This window comes from Bipolaris oryzae, assembly GCF_000523455.1.
Source record: "Bipolaris oryzae ATCC 44560 unplaced genomic scaffold scaffold_25, whole genome shotgun sequence".
NCBI lineage: Eukaryota > Fungi > Ascomycota > Dothideomycetes > Pleosporales > Pleosporaceae > Bipolaris > Bipolaris oryzae.
Genome location: NW_006911301.1, coordinates 185,922 through 203,220, shown reverse-complemented (window position 1 = coordinate 203,220; position 17,299 = coordinate 185,922). Strand labels below are relative to the sequence as shown.

Sequence of the window (17,299 nt, the reverse complement as noted above, 5' to 3'; positions counted from 1 at the left end):
TAAGTAACCACCCAGTCCTCCGAGATCCGATGGCCGATGGCCGAAGCGCAGTGTTTATCTCCGAGATGTAGAATTTACGCCTATGACGCTTATTACATAGATTAAAGTGAATTAGACTAGCTGCAGACATTGACCAGCGGTCTGGAATACTGGGCACAATAGTTTTCCTTTCATGCACACAACTTCCGCGGGCCTCCCATCAAAGGCGCAAATTTGAATTGGCGAAACTCGTAAACTCTTCGTACACGACATGCTTCCGGATCTTTGAGAGAAACAGGATACTTGATGGCTTAACATGTATTATCGTTCTACTCCCTTTCTTCTGGTGTGTTCCTAGTACTGCATCCTCTGCCCTAAACCCGAATACAAAAAGAGTGGATACAAGGGGGAGGGGAGAGTGCGTAAAATTCAGAGTGAGACTAAACAACCTATCAAGTAATTCCAGTCAATACTATGAGCGGACACGAAAGATGGAAGATGTCAACGATTGGGAAGCGAAGCTAACACCTAAAACTACTCGTCATCCACAGTTCGCCCACCAACATCGACCCTTCCAAACAGAATGCAACAGACCAATCGAATGAATCTCTCAGTGTGGAGACTTATGTGAATTTGAACAAAGGAAACTCTATTGACCAAATCAATCTACAGAACCGAACCAATGGATCCATCAGACTCCATACATGCCATTCAAGCCGAACTCCATCCAGCGATCCAACCCGTTCTTCAAGGAATCCGAACTCATTCTCATCTGACCTTACCTAGCTACACCAGACTAATCTCTCACACTACACCGCTGGACTACAAAACTCCAGTTCCCCTTAGCTAAACCTTCCTGCGCCTCAGAAGCAAAGAATTGCTCGGATTCGGCATGACCTGCCTATCCACCTGAAGCGGCTCGTACCTCTCTTTCCGCCCATCTGGCATCACAATATCATAATCCATAATCATCCTAACCAGAACCATCTTGATTTCATTGGCGGCGAAGAAGCGCCCCGGGCACGCATGCTTGCCATAACCAAACAGCATATCGCGTTCATTCGCCGAGACAAACTGCGAGCGTGCTAGCTCGCCCGTACCCGCATTCTCTCGCATTTTGTAGAAGCGGAAGCCGTCGAATTCGTTGGGGTTGGTGAAGATGGCGGGGTCGAAGCTTACGGCGTCGGAGGGGACTTCGATTATCACGCCGGCGGGGATGTGTTGGCCGTTGGAGAGGATGAAGGGTTTGTGGACGTAGCGGGCGAAAGAAGCTGCAATGTTGGTTAAGTTTTGTTTTGCTATCATCATACTGGTTCTTAGGGGGGCGGGGGGGCTGGGGGAAGGGAAAACTTACTGATGCTAAAAGGGTACCAGCGGCCTACCTCCTTGATAAAGGAGTCTAGCTTGACTAGTTGCTGAAGAGCGCGTGGTGTGAGGCTCCCACCATTGCCGTCTAGGACGGTCTGGATCTCCTCACGAAGTGGCTCAAGGTACTCGGGCATCGCCGCGAGACTGAATAGGCTGTTGGTGGCTGTCATGGCGGTAGTGTGGACGGCTGCGACAGTAAGTGTAAGCTGCTGTCGTATCAGTGACGAAATTTCCATAGGGACACCGCTTGATTTGGCACGATCCGTCAACCACTGTAACATGTCGTCGAAATTCTTCCGGTCCGATTCTTGTCTCTGGTGGAGGATAGGCTGGAAGAATTTGGTAGCCCGCTCGTATCTGTTCTGGAGGTGCTGGACCTCGGAGAGGTGAGAGGCTTTGAAGGGGCGAAGCCATTTATTGCAATTCTTGACTGCGAAAGCCGCAGTAGTTGTTTCATTCGTGAAATTGACTGCAATGTCAAGATATTCAGGATCGCGACAATGTTCTGGTCCGACGAACAGGCGGCCAGATACCTGAGCTATAATGTTTGTTACACTTTCGTATATCGTCAGTTTAGTCCAATCCTCGCAAGGAGGCATGAAGCGTTCCATAGCGTTGTCGACCTCGGCAGAAACATGCTCGTTGAGGCGTTCTGTCTTTCAGATAAGCGACAAGTCTGATGCAGTAGTGCGCTCCCATACTTAATGAAGGTGTAAGATCAGCTTTTATACTGTGCATCAATGTGGGAAAGTTAGTTTCGTGTTTGGTATAATGACCTTCAAGCATCTATATAATTTTAGCACCAAACCTGGTCATTTACAAGATAACAGATTCGAACCTTTTTAACAGCTGCAGGAAGATCTACAACATCGTCAGAGAGTTTGTTCAGCTCCGGCAAAAACCTAGGTGGTATGACCACATATTGTATGTCATCATCTGCTGCCATGCGGTAAACGGATCTTGTGAACTACCAGCTTGTGAGTTCTCATCTTTGTAGACGACAGGGATGTATTCACCTGTGTGTATCCTTTGCGATACAGTTCTGTGCAATACTTGAGGAAAAAGGCTCGTTGCTTGTCATTGTTTGTAGAAAGGCCGAACACTGGTAATTTCGATAACTTGAATTGCAGGCTGAGCTTTGGAAGCAGCGCAAGAAACGTAATGACCAGAGCAGATAGTGTAGTGACTTGCGCGATGAGGGCCGACTCTGAGAAGATTTGGCTATCCATGATGAAGGAGATGAAGATGTATCGAATAAGAGAAACACTGGTATCGTCATAGTCGTGGCTTGTACTTGTAATACATATCTTAAATGAAACATCGCTGCTGTGTCTCCCGGACCCCGGACATCTCGGCCTCCACGGCATGAATCGGCTTGCGGTCCGATAAGTTGTTGTCGGCATACAAGGATGTTCATCATTCAAGGATAGACGTTAGACTAGGCGTATTTGTCTACAAACGACCAGGCTCTTTTGCCACAGGATTCCCATCAATCTAAGGGTATCATTCGAGGCGTATCTAAGAGACCTGGATAGCTAACACCAGAGGGCAGAACAGTGTAGCCCAAATCGACCCCGTGCAATTGGCAGCCCGATAACCACCCTCCCAAAAAAGAACATGAGCTCATTTGTAGACCAGGGAATAATGATCGAGACTTACGCGTTCTAATCGGCTCACACCGCGCAAGCTCTGAATCGGTCAGTGAAGCCGGAAAATCCAGACCACGCGGTCTTGTCTACCAAAACGAGCCACTTTTACTACGTGCATATATGAAATATTAGCACTACTACCATACTACACCCGTTCAAGACTGATTCCGATGAATATACTAACTCTATTTGTACTAGCCATAATAGTTGTGTTACAGTAGGAATACATATACGCAAGCTTCATGAAGTCGGAGCTGGGCGATCTTATCTCCGAATTTATCGGACAACTGAAAGGTAGGTAATTAGGACTTCTAAGCTCCGATGGACTAACACCGAGGCGACCTACATTCATGTGTATATATATGATACCCGTGATCTTATGTTCGTACAAAGATCGCTTTCCCTGCCCCTCTACTCTTTATACTTTGTCGTGACATTCTATCTTTTCCATCTCCTATATTCTATCCATACTACATCACGAGTACTTTCTCAGCATTCAATAGAGAGAAGGTTGGCAGGATGTGAAATAATCTTTTTATGTTTTAAGATACTTGGAGTATTACTACTCCTATCTACACCAGATAGGTAGATGCTTGGATATCATGCAATTATAGACAAGAAAATGCAAACGCCGCGCTCGCTAAATGATCAAAGAGACTGTGTTACAAGACAAGGAAAACCAGAGATGAATAAAGGAAGGAATGCTGAGTTTAAAACGGGTTCGAGCATCATGGTTTTGGTTCTGTGTTGACCGGAGCGTATCCAGCAGGAGTGATGGCCAGGTAGTCTTGATGAGGGGCAGGGTCTGGGCTTAGCGCATGAGGGGTTGTATCTGGTGTGCTGTGTATTGATTCCATGGCGATGCTATGCTGAGAGGCACTGTAGCCTGAGTTGTAAGCATTGAGGGGCTTCAAGTCGTCTGGATGCATGCTCCATCGTGAGGCATTGTTCACTTCAGTGATCCCCACGGTAGTAGCGTCGTGCGGTACATTGTTATACACTGCGCCCGTCTCATGTACGGTCGTGTGTGTACTGTGGTCGTGATCGTGGCCGTGGCCGTGGCCATGTTCGTGTTCCTCGACTTCGAGTGCGTATGGCTGCCCGCTCTTTTTGAGCTGTTTGTTACACCATAAGCAGCTTAGTTTGTCGCATACGAGGATGAAGAAGAGAAGTACCACACAGACTGGCAGAAGAGCTGGCGACTCAATGGCGGCGTAGATCTTGGCGTCGTTGGCCATGAGCGCCAACATTGACGCGCCGACGCAAAAGGCACTCATGCGCGAGATGACGGATGTGTAGTCGAAGAGGTCAGCCCTGTGGCGGCGGATGAGGAATAGGAAAATGACCAGGCACAGGATGAGGATGCAGAAGGAAGTCCAAAAGTACAAGTAAACGAGTTTCCAGGCGTGGAGGCCTACCTCGAGCGGGCTGTGCTTTTCGAGTTTGTCGACTGGGAGCTTCATACCAAGGCCGGTGTACATGCCGTTGCTGATGGCGTAGAACAGGTCCTTGAACGCAGCTGGCCAATTACTATACTTGTTCTCGTCACCAAATGTGTAGTTGTCAGATTTATCAGCCGAGCAGATACTCGTCGTGTTTCCGATTTTCCAGATGGCATTGCGCGCTTCGTAAAAGAAGCTTCTCGTCTCGAGTTTACCATCGAGTTCGTAGTAGTCGAGTAAGTACATGAGTTTGTCTTGGAGCTTTTCGCCATCGAGATTTTCAAGTTGGCAATACTGGGTAATTTTGCCTGAGGCCTTGTTGGTGTTGTTGATGATGTAACGAGCGAGGGCAAGCTGCTGTGAGCCCTCAACTACACCAACGATTGCAATCTGAAGCGGGAAATGCAAAAGACTCCAAATCTGCTGCCGGATGGTTCCGTAGTGGCCGTGTGGGAAGTTGTCAAAGTACCTGATATGGGTGGTCAGTTTGGGAGTTTATGCCTTGTGTTTCAGGATACTCACAGCGCCCAGACTAGGACCAGAACAACAATAATGCACATGATGAGAAAGCATCCCTCGACATCGAGGCCGTGCTTTCCCATGATTCTGGACACGGTCTTTGTAACACCAATGGCGCCTTCGCCAATGACGATGATGGTAAGCAAGCTCATTCGCTCCATGAGATGCGTCTTCTTGAAGCTGAGCATGCGCCAGAAACACGAGATGGCAATGACTAGGAAGGCCTCGGAAACCATGACGACATACCAAACAAGGTAAATGTGTCGCCGATTCTGATTACCCTCGCGAAAAACAGGCGTCATGGCAATAAAGGCACCCATGCTGACTGCATAGATGGCAAACATGAGCATCAGAGGCAGGTAGATTTTGGAATACTTTGCCTTCCAGGTGAAGAATAGGACGACAAGGTATTGAACTGCCAAGAGACCACGGGTTATGACGAGCGTGTAGCACATGATGCGGAAGTTCTGTGGTCAAAAGTCAATAAATGTGCACGGGAATCTCAATAGGGCTGCAGACTGACCGTGTTGTTGCGGGGGGCTTTCTGATTGGCAGGATTAAACTGACTGCCAGCCAGGGCCAAACCAACAAAGGCAATAAACTGGATCGTCTTGCATATACGTTCATACAACGAGTCTCGCGCAAAGCGCACATCGTGCAGCGTAATCTGAAACCAACATGACCACAGAATTCCGAAGAAGCCAATGTATCCCAAGAGGTAGTCCAAGTCTGTGATTGAGTGGTAGGCGGTAAAAGTTGCCAAGTTTGCGACAAAGAACAGGTCGAAGAAGAGCTCGACGCTGTTGGCCTCGTGTCGCTGAGAGAAGACGAGGTTTTCATGGTCAGCACCAACAAGCGGGCTTTCGATAAAGGGCGTGGTCTTGTGTAGCCGCCTCAGGTGCTTTTCAGCGTCGACATCGCGTTTGTGGCCATGGAAACTCCAACCCATGTTGGGAGGCTAGGCAGGAGAGGGAGGGAGAGTGGGGGGGAAAGAGGGGGACAAGGCCCACGGTACGAATGGCTTGCTCGGTGCAAAAGGCCAGCAATGGAGGCGTCGAGTGAGTAGATAGAGCAGATTATGTATGGAAGAAGAGAAAATCGGTGATGGGAGAAACCGAAACTCTAATACCAACATCCGTCAGACTCGCTGGGGCGCCGTGCCACGATTCTTATGTGAATCTTGCCCGTTTCCACGATTACTCCACACGACAGCAATGACCCCTCATGCAGACAGGTAGCGCAAGTCCTATCTTGGGACTGGCCCTAGTATCAGCACTACGGCCGTGGGCCATTTTTTTTTTACCCTCCAGCTCTGCGGGAAAGGTGCTAGTGGCAGTGCATGGTGGCTAGCCGCACGGGCGCGCTGAGATGGGAGCCCCTACCCGCTCGTATGCAGAGACGCAAGCCACCTACAGGCCGAGAGATTGGGCAAGGGCAGGCTGTGGAGCCGGGGGAGCCGTGGGGGAGGACAGGAACAAGAGCCGCAGGCCAATGGGGGGTGCATGTGGGCGAGGCTTGGCCAGCTGGCTTGCTGCCGTGTCGAATGCCGTGTGTTTTTGGATTGTGCGTGTCGTTTAGAAGGGGATCGGAGTGAGAGTGAGAGTGAGAGTCAGCTCCGCCCCCTCCGCTCCCCCGTCAAAAAGGTCCGTCCGTACGCGGGCGACTACTTGGCCAAGGCAGGTCGGGCGGAGCGCCGCCCGCTGCCCTTCTGCCCTGCTGTCCTGCTGTCCTGCTGCCCTGCCTCCACCACCGGACCAAAAAAACTAAAGCCCTCATGTAGCGCAGCCCCATGGCGTTCAGCTAGGGTGGTAGCGACTCTGCTTATGTACACACTTACACACATGCTGTGTAGTTGGTGTGTAGTACATACATGCCGTGTCCATGCTGGCCCTCCGCCATGCGCCCAAAAATATGTGAGTATACGCTGGCATGCTGACTAGCCCACTCTTCAGCTCTGCAAGGCCAATTTAGCACGTTCACTCCCCACGGCCACTCGCAATTACCTACTTACCCACCCCCCCCCCTGTACACGTGCTTGTACATACTTACTTTGGACGTGGACTACTGTGTATGTGCTGACCAGCCCTCTCGTCATCGCCCAGGGCTATCCACAATGTCCTGGTCTGATTTCCCCCATCATCCTTCCCCGATCACATACACAGTACATAAGCAGATGCAAAGTACGTGATTACTGGGTGGCTGCTTCGTTGCCAACCACACTTGTGGCCCCTGAGTCGTGGGCGCGTATGGCCCAGCATAGTGGAACAGCCTCGTGAAAGCTTCTTTCAGTCCTTGGACACTAGTGCCCGCCTGCTATCCAACCACCCTGCGAAGTATCCATCTCTGCAATACTACATGCACCTTTGCTCGGCACCTTTCTCATTGCGATCTTCTTACAAATACCCGTTGCACCGAAATCATCTCAGTCTTTGCTTCCTCCCTCGGGCCACCACGTGGCACCGGGCCGTTGGTCGGGCACGTGATTGCCATCAGCCTCGTCTTCACACTGCTTTCGACGTCACAACATGCACCTGCACGTCCCATGTACACCTTCAATCTCACTCGTGATACTCGAGCCGCTAGCCGCTCGAGGCCGCCATCCCTTCTATTTCTTCTAAAATAGCCCGTACAACGCCGCCAACCCCCAGTATCTGCTTCAAGCACTGCTCAAGCCATGCCAGATTGCTATGTTACATATGGGTTCCATGACTCGTTCACTTTCGTAACAGGCCTGTGCCCTCGTCCGCCTCCTCACCACCACCCTCCTCTTCGTCTTCGTCGTTGTCCTCGTCGGACCATCCTTCGGCCTCTAGCCCTTCACCACGGATGCCAAAACTCAGCACGAAACCGACGAGCGCAATGCCAGCGAAGATGCCAAACGGCAAAACCTCTCCCTTGGGCTTCAACTTTGTCGCAGCCGTAAACAGCGAGCCCGAAACAAATGGCCCTGCTGCTCGTCCGGCAGCAGAGAGCGTCTGTGCAAGGCCGTTGAGCGTCCCGAGAACGTTATGGTTGGGTGCCGAGTTTGTAATCTGCGCTCCGTTAACAAGTGCTACAACCGGTTAGAGTCGTCGCATCAGAGTAACTCACCATAAGAAGCGCAGCCGTCAAGCCGCCGACACCTGCGACTGTCTTGATGACCAATACCACCCCAAGCTCAAACCACAACCATCCTGCGCCCGAGCCAATGCCTTTGTATGGGTTGCTGTCTTTATAGCCCACCCACGGCATCAGTCCAAACGCTGCAATAAACAGACCCAAGCTAACCCTGTATGCCATTTTGTTGCCTAGCTTGCCTCGTAATCGTCCGAATATCCCCACTTGAAATAGTATCGTGATGGCTCCTGCAAATGACAGCGACAAGCCAACTGCTTCTGGCTTTAAGCCGCGCCCGGTCGGTGGTTGCTCCTCGGCGAAAATAGGATATAAGGAATTATAAGAAATGTTGGCTAGTTGAAAGATGAAGTATGTCACCAGCAGCAGCACCGTGTCGCGATTCAAAACCTCCTTTCGTGTAAGCTCTTCGCTGTTGGCGTGCGGAAATAGTGCAGGCGCAGATTCGCCAGACGTGTCCGACACGTCGTCGTCTTCAATATGGTCTTCGTCCTCATCTTCACCTATGCTGCGTAGATGCGGAGAGTCGCGGTCCTTTTGTTGGCCAAACAGGCGCCGTACATAAGTTGGTCGAGTCGAGCTGGTGAATTGCCATATCCATGAGAACAAATTGCCCAGTCTTTTTCCCAGAGGAGGGAGGTTCTTGACTTCCTCTAGGCTTTCTTCCAAAAAGATGATGCACACGACCAAATCGACAGCTAGAACAAGCGCTGAGAAGAGATTTGGTAGGAGATATGGATACGGATTGGCATTGCTGTGAGAAAAGGGGTTCTTGTAGAGAACCAACAAGCCTCCGACAATGGGACCTGTGATACCACCAATGCCGTAGACGACAGGCAGATAGGTGAAGGCGCGCGACTGGTTACTCCGGTCCGTGATTTCGCCTAGGCATGTCGACACAACGCCAGAATTGCCATTGACGAAGCCCATGAGCGCCTGTACGAGTATAGCATGCCACAGCCTTGTGCAGAAGCCGAATAAAAGGAAACAGCACATGGTCATGAAAGTGCCCATGATGATGACGGGCTTGCGCCCAATCTTGTCCGAAAGCCAGCCCCAGAAGAAGTTTGTAGTGAACTGGGCCAAGGCAAACGACGAGGCAATGAGTCCCACGTACAGACCTCCTTGGCCCTGCTTGACTTCGGGGAACGAGGCCGTCATCTCTGGAAGGTATGGGCTGATTGAGTTGAGGGCAGTCTGCTCGGCAAGCGCTATGATGGCCAACACAATAAGCTGTCTGGTCGGCAGGGGCGACTCGTGATGGCTTTGGCCGTCTTGCGAGTCGCGGCCATGGCGGGGGGACGGCGATGTCGAGGGTGGTCGGCCGCGGGTCCTGGGGGGAACTGTGGGAAAAGTCTCGTAGTGGAGCGTGGACCGTCGCGCCTCAATGGCCGGTCGCCTTGACGAAGGCATGACTGGCGGCGCGTGGGCAGGTGGGTGCTACCTCGTGAAGGCAGAGAAGGTGCAGCAAGCCTTGACATGCATCGAGTCTCGAACAGGGATGCAAAGGATGGTACAAGGGTTCATGCCGCCATGACGCGCAGCAAAATAGAGAGTATTAGAGAGAGAGAGAGAGAGAGAGACAGGGAGAGGGTGAGAGAATGAGAGAGTATGGGAGCGTGGGTAGAGTACGTCATCGGTCGTAGGAACATGTCCGTGTGCTTGGCGCGCCAAAAGCCGCAGCTTGCCGCCACACCTCTCCTCTTCCCCAGCCTCGTCACCCACATTCCTTTTGTGTCTCGTGTCGGCCGACTGCATGCGCAACGAGCGCGACCACTCGCCACTCGGCTTCGACCTGTATGCCCCTAGGCCGGCCTTGCATGAACCTGCGTTCCAACGAATGCCATCTTACAATATATTTTAATTTCCCCACGGCTTGGTCAGCCGCACAGCCCATCGACAGATGCTTTGTACATATCTGAAAAGAGCGTCTTTTCCAAGTCAACTTTGTCAACAAGATGATTATTATATGTTGTGAAGCTATCTCCAGCACAGTCACTGATGATTTAGCCAATTATTTTGCCACTGCCCGGTCCCGAGTTAATAGTTCGGCCAAATGCACCTTGTAGCGTAGCGATAACCTACTTGAAGATACCTTCTTTCGGCAAGGCTTGGTGGCCTTGCGAGCACATTAATAAAAACATGCCTGTCTAGAGTACATGAGCATATTACAGAAAAAAAGTGGAGTTGCATAGTCCTCAAGCTATAAAGATGGCCGGCAAGTCTGCAACATTTCGACCAAGCACGAAAGGGTCAGTGGCCAATTATTCAAAAAGTGAGGAAGAAAGAAAGAAAGAAAGAAAGTGAACAAGATGCACTTCTACCAGAATGCCTATCTCGCTGCTGCGACGGTATGCACCCTCATCTCCCCGTGCCTCAGCACTCCCGTCCAACCGCCTATCACAAACACATCAGCACTCCCACTACACTACGGCCTCGTCATCTTCCCCCACTTCCAAGCCCTCGACATCTTCGGCCCCATGGACCTTATCAACTCACTCTTCATGACCTACCGCAACAAAACACAAGAACCCCATCTCTCCATCCTCAGTCGAACCCTGGATCCTGTATCCTCTTCCATGATGCCCGGCGGCTTCGGCGAAGCAATCATGCCAACAAACACGTTTAAACAGTACCTATCAGCCCACGCACCTTCCAACAATACCGCCAACACGTCTGTCGACGGCAAGCCCAACATCGACGTCCTGATTGTACCCGGCGGCGGCGGCACCCGCAACGACATGAGCGAGGAAATCGCCTTTATAGCCGCCACGTTCCCGCGCCTCAAGTACATCATTTCCATCTGCACGGGCGCCTCGCTGCTGTCGCGCGCAGGCGTCCTGCAAGGTCGCCGTGCAACCACCAACAAGCGGAGCTGGGCGTGGGCGACCTCGCACGGCGAAAACATCACGTGGATCCCGACTGCGCGCTGGGTTCAGGACGGCAATGTGTGGTCCAGTAGCGGGGTGTCGGCGGGTATAGATGCCATGTATGCGTTTGTTGGCAACGTGTATGGTAAGGACGTGTCTACCTTTATGAGTCTGAACCTCGAGTATACGAGGGAGTTGCACTGGGATGCGGATCCGTTTGCGGCGGTTTGGGATGTCCCCGGTGCGAAGTAGAGGTATGGGCGACTTTGGTTGCGAATAAGCTGGCCTGGGACATGTATGTCATGCTGGCTAGTTACCGTGTACTTAGGGGTCGGTGTCATATACGCTGTTACCCCTCATGTCTTTTCATGACAGATATATATATATACACGTGTGTGGATAAATAATATAGACTTTGATTCTTCATTGCTTAAGAATATCAGTATGTACAGTCGTCATGTCATTCATTCATACGAAGCCCACTCCCTATCCAAAACGTCCAACTCACGCTTCGCCCATTCATACTTGCTGTCACCTGGCTCAGCATTGCCCAGTCCCCTCAAAATATCCTCTCTCTCCCTAGTATTGGCAACTTGTGCCTTCTTCCTCTCCAAAGCCTTGCGCTTCAAGTATGCAAAATCCTCGTCCTCCACACTACGCATCCATACTGAGCGCATCCGTGGACTCCACAAACAACAGCTTGATCCCGCTTCCGGGTCCTCGCCAGGGACTAGCTGTATGGACTTGTTGAACAAGCGTGGAATCGTAGTGGGCAGGGATTTCGATTGCATGGCAGGCCAGACAAATCGGTCGTAGCATTCCTCGCATACCGTGAATTCAGGGAGCTGAGGAATAAAGTACCATGGCTTCCGAATCAGTATCTTGTCTCTGGCACACTCGCCTTTAAAAGCATAGTCGCGCGCCAGGTCGACAAAACGGTCAATATCCGGTCGGCGGCCAGATATCTGGGCCTCTTCGTCAAGCTCCATTAGAAGCTCCAAGTACTTCATCAGACGACGTGAGCTCATACGGAAGCTGCAAGTGTATCGACTTGGTGCGTTTGAGTAGCCAACAGTGATACGGGGAAAGTAGCCGCGGATGCTGGGGAATAGGGCCTCGGCCAATCTTCGGTCGCTAGAACAAATGGCAAAGTTGGGCACAAACATGCCGTCGCGCTGATTGACAATGCCATACCAACTGGCCTCATTAGTGTCCTTATCTCGATCTCCAGGGCACGGCTTGTACGTGTCCATAATATCTGCCACAGCGCAAAGCAAGTCGAGTGACTTCAGGCGTTGCTTTACAGTGAGATACCACGCAAGGCGCGGCCACGGGTTACTAAAATCACACGCCCGCTTAATTGACCAGTCATCTAACCAGATCTGCTTGAATTCCCCGTCGAATCGAGTCTCAAAGAACACGCTCTTGTAGCAATCAGGACATATGTTGAAATTTTTGAAGCCGCGGAGGCTGTACCAATCGTCGTACTCTCTCGAGGCCTTGCTCCTTGGGCAGTCCGGCAATGATTTGAGGTCCAGAGAAGCAACTCTCCGTAAGGACTTGTCTCTACGACCGTCCTGGGAGCGGATGCTATTCGATCTTGCCCTTCTGGAGAGTCCGGGTTCCTCACGAGTGCTTTGTCTGGAAGGCTGGGCTTGGGAATCTCTGATATACGGAGAGCTAGTAACAGACGGCGAAGAGGATGTGGGGGGCTCTATATAATCTTGTCTTGGAGAAGCGATGGGTGAATGGTTATACTGGTAATTCTGTTCCGGTGGCATCAAGACATCAATGAGCTGATCATCCATAGGATATGGCAAAGTAGAGTGCGAAGAGGATGGTCTCCCGCCTGGCAAGGAACTCTGTACGTCACTGCGTGGTCTTGGAGCCGACGCTGTCTCGTATCTTCCGTATCTGGAAGGCGGTCTTGATCTATCCTGAGCGCGGACAGAGGGAACGCTGGTGTACTGATCGGCCTCGGAAATAGGAAAGCGACCTCGCCCGGGCGAATGAGGATCAAACGTGCTCGAATGAGATAGAGGGGTAGGGGGTTGTCCACCACTTCGAGAAGAAGGGCGCGTTCCAGGTGGTGACTCCTTTAACCGCGTCGGAAGTTGGGATGCGGCCGTTCGTGGCAACGGTGAACTGGGTCTGGACTGGGACCGCGGACTGTTGGCGTAGGCAGTATCAACGGGAACGGGCCTTGACTTTTTTGCGCTATTGTTCAAGGAAGAAGCGGATGATCTTGGAGATTGGGCATACAGATTTTCCTTTGAAGAGTTGGACGAGTATTCCTTCCGCAGAGTCGGTACCGAACGATCCCCAGAGTCGCGTCTTGTCGATTCCGGTCGATGCTGCGTGTCCCGTAAATTTGTTCTCAAAGCTTCTCTTTGCAGATCGGTTTGCACGAAGCTGTAGCGTGCCGGTTTCCGGTCTGCTCGTAGGTGGGTATTGCTATCGGTCTCTGAGTCTGAGTCAAAGACACGATCTTTTTCTGTCGGCCGAGAGTTTGCAAGAGAGTTGTGACGGCTGTTACCCGGTCGAGACGTTGGCGATTTACCATGGGAATGCCGTTGTGCGTCTTGGTCAACTCGGCCCATGTCTAGTGTAGCGAAACGGCTGTCGGATGGGGTCATGGGTTCTGGCGAACGCAGAAAGTCGGTCGGTATAGGAGCAGTCGATTCCTTCTGTGATTGTGAGTAGCCATAAGGCATCCTCTCTCGTTCTGTAAACAAAGGCGGGTCTGGGACATCGGTGTTGATATTCGTTATGGGGCCACGGTCTGCGAAGTTCCTCCTCTGACGATCTCGATGGGGGTTGGATCGTGTTGTCGCATCAGGACCTGTGGCGGATCCGGAGTTATGCCTCGAGCGGCGGTCATCACCTTGTGCAGCACTGGGCTGCTCGATCTCGTCCAATATGTACTCCTGGTCGACGGTACCCCGCGTGTTGACGGGCGGCTCACCATCATCACGCCTTTGTGCTGGCGAAGGCGGTTGTGTCCGAGCCTCTTTGGCCAGGGCTTCTGGCTCGTCCTCTACACTAGGCGGAGGTGGCCATGATTCCTTTCGTCTGTGTGACCTGTATGATTGCGAGGCGGATCGTCTGGGACGGGATGTGCGGGGCTCGTAGGAGGGGTAGGAAGTAGTATAGGGATTACTGGCGCGCATGTCTGTTAGTTCCCTGCGGGCGTCGGCGAGGGTGGCTTCGTGCCGCGAGTAGGCATATGCGTCTGCATCGCGCGGCGATGTATAATAAGAATCATGGCGTGGGTGCTCGTAATAGCGACTGTCGTATCCGTAAGACATGAATGGTGAACGTGAGAGGAGAGGTCAGACGAGCAAGGTGAGAGTGGCGCCTGCCGCGTGCATTGATTCCGAGTGTAGCAGCGTAGACGAGGGTAGTGCAGCTTGGAGAGCAACGGGGGTAGAGGTGGAGGTGGAGGTGGAGGAGACAGAGGTGTTGCACAACGCAGCAGTAGCCGACATGTTGGACGGATGCTCAACACTGCTGGGTGACGCATAGGGCCCAGCGTGAATTGTGGGTCATGGCTGCTTCGATACGCAGCGGACCCTATCGTCAGCCCACGCTCATTTGCTCGCTTCGCCGGCCCCGCCCCCAAGGCGGCGGCGCATGCCGGCGACCACGTTTACTGCCACTTGATGCGTTCATCGTGGCCACTCGGTAAGCAAGGCCATTACATACATACATACGACGTACATCCGGTGAGCCTGTTCGGGGTAACAGGTAAGACTAGACTTTGAAAGACGGTGGGCACAAGGCAAACAGGGTACTACATGGGACTGCTATTGAGTCGTGTCCTTGCATCTGTGCACAAGCATGAAACTTTTCTTCTGTTATTTAGATAAGCTTAAATACACGTTAATCTTCGTTCTCACATGTTTTGTTATGTGGACTATGTAAAATCTCTTACTACGTGGCCGTGCCTCCTCGGTCGCGCGACAGTATAGCTTGAAATAAGAAGGGAACATTGCACATCATCTATCAAAGAAGCTTCCGTGGATGATGTCGGATACATTTTTGGGGGGGGAAGGGGGGAAGGCCAAGAAGCGGTAATTGGGTATCAAAAAGAAGTCATATCGAATGGAAGAAGGGCGTAACAAGAGGAGGGGTTGTGGAAAGGCTTCGCCGTAGAAATGTATGGTGTGCTCAGAAGAAGTTGCCCTCGGGAATAGCACAAAAGATACCGACAGCCACGCCAGAAATGAGGAGGGCACCGAGAATGGCTTGGATGAAGATGGTATCCTGAATCTGGCGAAGAGCAGGCTCCTGGATCCAGACCTCACGGTCAAAGACCTTGCGAACAAGGTTGCGCTTTTCGTAGCGTGCAACCCATGGCTCATCTTCGTAAGAATTGCTGGATGCGTGAGATTCTACGCTCTGCGAAGACTCAGATTTGATCTCTTCGGCCTGCAGTTCATCGTCGGACGCAAAAAGCTCCCACGGTCGGAGATGTCGGTGATGCATGCCGTGAAGGACCACACACATGCCTTTCCAGGCTGCAATCAGGGTAGAGATGCCGATGAGGAAACCAATCAACGCCATGACACGCCATGCACGACCAGCGCCACTGAGAGTGAGAACGATGGCAGTAACGAGACCGGCGACAATGCCACCGATACCGAGACCACGTGCGAAGATGACACGGGGACGGTTGCCGTTGCAGATGGTCCAGCGAATAAAGCTGGGATGTGCCTGGCAACGAAGCGACCATTCGACAGATGTGATGACCTCGTGAAAGGCCGATGGATGTGTCGTGTTTTGGAGAGCATGCAGCAGAGAAGTGTGCTCCTTGGACGAGAGGTTTAGCTGGCGCGGACCATTGTCGGCAATGTAGATGGAGATGATGCGATTGATCTCTTCGCGGTAGGGCTGAATGGAGACTGCGGGGGATGAGCGAGTGGATCCTAGAAAGACGAAGAGAAGAATCAGTAAAGGCTATACTCACGTGGTTTCCATTTGAGGCCGGCATTATCAAACGCACCAGCAGCACGCTGGGCATGATTAATCTTGAAGCCAGGGCTGCTCTCACTGTCGAAGTTGAGAGAGCCGGCAGCCGCTTGGTCGAAGCTGTTAGGGGTGCGAGGCGGCGTGTTGAAAGGATCACTAGCAGCCTTGTCAGATTCAGCACGGCGGCCTTCGGTGGCGAAATCGGTGCCTTTGAGCATGTTGGCCGCCTCATTACTATAGAGTCGCGGGCTGGGCTTTGGGTCATTGGCATTGTTAGTCTCACCGGTCCATTCAGGCGACAAGACCCTCTCGCTTTCTGGCAGGGCATTGAAGCGCTTGACGTAATCGCGGTACCAGAGGAAGAATTGTAGATTCTCGGCAGACAGCTCAATGTATTTGAGGAAGTTCATGAAATCACGAACGGTGCAAGGCTGATGATGTAAGAAGTTAGTGAGGGTAGTCGAGCAGAGGATGTTAGGTAGGATGTTGGGATAGGGCGGCAGCGTGATGGACCACACATGCAAGTATGCAAAGGAAGGTGCGATGGGCAAGACGTACCGGGCAAGTGCCACCAGCGACAATGTTATCAAACGACAGGGCTTCGGGAATGCCATTGGACATGCCGCTCGAGCCAGACTTGATGGATCCGCGAATTGTCTCGCGCTTGGTGTCATTGGAGATGGTAGATGCATTGTCGGCAACACTGGCACGGCCTGGCCGGCGATACAACAGTGAAAAGACCATGGTGGGCCTGAGACAATGTGAGGAGGTGTATGTGTGTATGAGTGAATGTGGGTAATGAAAACAAAGAGACGGGGAGGAGAAGAGTCAGAGGGAGGCAGAGGCAGAGGCAGAGGCCAAGAGCGGTTGAGCAGTTGAGCGGGCCAGACGGGACGATGTGAGGGGAAGGAGGAGGAGTATATGTATACAAGGGCGTGGGCATCTACTCGATAGGTATGTAAGCGTGCAGATATGGTGAGAGAAGAGTAGATGGTAGTAGCGTCAAGATGCAATTCCAGCAGGGGTGGTGGGTGGTGGGTGGTTTCCCGCAGACAGGCACATGGCCAAGTCCCGCCGACCACAAGGCCAGCTGAGGCAGCCACCAGTGTTGCACGGTTGCGACGGCTATCGGCTAGCGGTGCAGGGACGCGATATTGGCGACGACGATGGAGCGGCTATGTGGGCAGGACCCGTGTCGATCGCCCAGGCCTTGTCTTCTAGCTACACCAAGTAAGTAGACATGGCCACCATGACTAGTACTTTGCCTAGCGATCCTCGGGCCTTTTCGCAGCAGTTACTACATACATGGTTATATTAGAGTGCTGTGGACGTGCGGCCGTACCATGCTCGTAACCACCGAGAGACGTGGTATACATACGTACCCACA

General features: G+C 52.1%; 6 protein-coding genes across 6 annotated transcripts; 1 reads left to right on the top strand and 5 right to left on the bottom strand.

Moving 5' to 3' along the window:
• Positions 1–825: 825 nt before the first annotated feature.
• Positions 826–2,576, bottom strand: COCMIDRAFT_87858 (uncharacterized protein; the record flags this gene model as incomplete). The annotated part of the gene is made up of 5 exons (XM_007687083.1): positions 826–1,250; positions 1,334–1,999; positions 2,049–2,133; positions 2,186–2,314; positions 2,364–2,576. 5 exons carry the CDS (start codon positions 2,574–2,576, stop codon positions 826–828), a joined length of 1,518 nt encoding a protein of 505 aa, XP_007685273.1.
• A 1,148-nt stretch (positions 2,577–3,724) lies between these two features.
• Positions 3,725–5,906, bottom strand: COCMIDRAFT_87845 (uncharacterized protein; the record flags this gene model as incomplete). Its single annotated transcript, XM_007687082.1, has 3 exons — positions 3,725–4,907; positions 4,961–5,424; positions 5,481–5,906. 3 exons carry the CDS (start codon positions 5,904–5,906, stop codon positions 3,725–3,727), a joined length of 2,073 nt encoding a protein of 690 aa, XP_007685272.1.
• Positions 5,907–7,671: 1,765 nt separating this feature from the next.
• On the bottom strand, positions 7,672–9,484 carry COCMIDRAFT_87946 (uncharacterized protein; the record flags this gene model as incomplete). The annotated part of the gene is made up of 2 exons (XM_007687081.1): positions 7,672–7,989; positions 8,048–9,484. The coding sequence occupies 2 exons, from the start codon at positions 9,482–9,484 to the stop codon at positions 7,672–7,674; spliced, it is 1,755 nt and encodes a 584-aa protein (XP_007685271.1).
• Positions 9,485–10,383: 899 nt separating this feature from the next.
• Positions 10,384–11,193, top strand: COCMIDRAFT_87954 (uncharacterized protein; the record flags this gene model as incomplete). The annotated part of the gene is made up of 1 exon (XM_007687080.1): positions 10,384–11,193. One exon carries the CDS (start codon positions 10,384–10,386, stop codon positions 11,191–11,193), a length of 810 nt encoding a protein of 269 aa, XP_007685270.1.
• Positions 11,194–11,405: 212 nt separating this feature from the next.
• COCMIDRAFT_23974 (uncharacterized protein) lies at positions 11,406–14,249 on the bottom strand (the record flags this gene model as incomplete). Its single annotated transcript, XM_007687027.1, has 1 exon — positions 11,406–14,249. One exon carries the CDS (start codon positions 14,247–14,249, stop codon positions 11,406–11,408), a length of 2,844 nt encoding a protein of 947 aa, XP_007685217.1.
• Positions 14,250–15,111: 862 nt separating this feature from the next.
• Positions 15,112–16,656, bottom strand: COCMIDRAFT_23973 (uncharacterized protein; the record flags this gene model as incomplete). The annotated part of the gene is made up of 3 exons (XM_007687026.1): positions 15,112–15,869; positions 15,911–16,343; positions 16,471–16,656. 3 exons carry the CDS (start codon positions 16,654–16,656, stop codon positions 15,112–15,114), a joined length of 1,377 nt encoding a protein of 458 aa, XP_007685216.1.
• Positions 16,657–17,299: the final 643 nt, after the last annotated feature.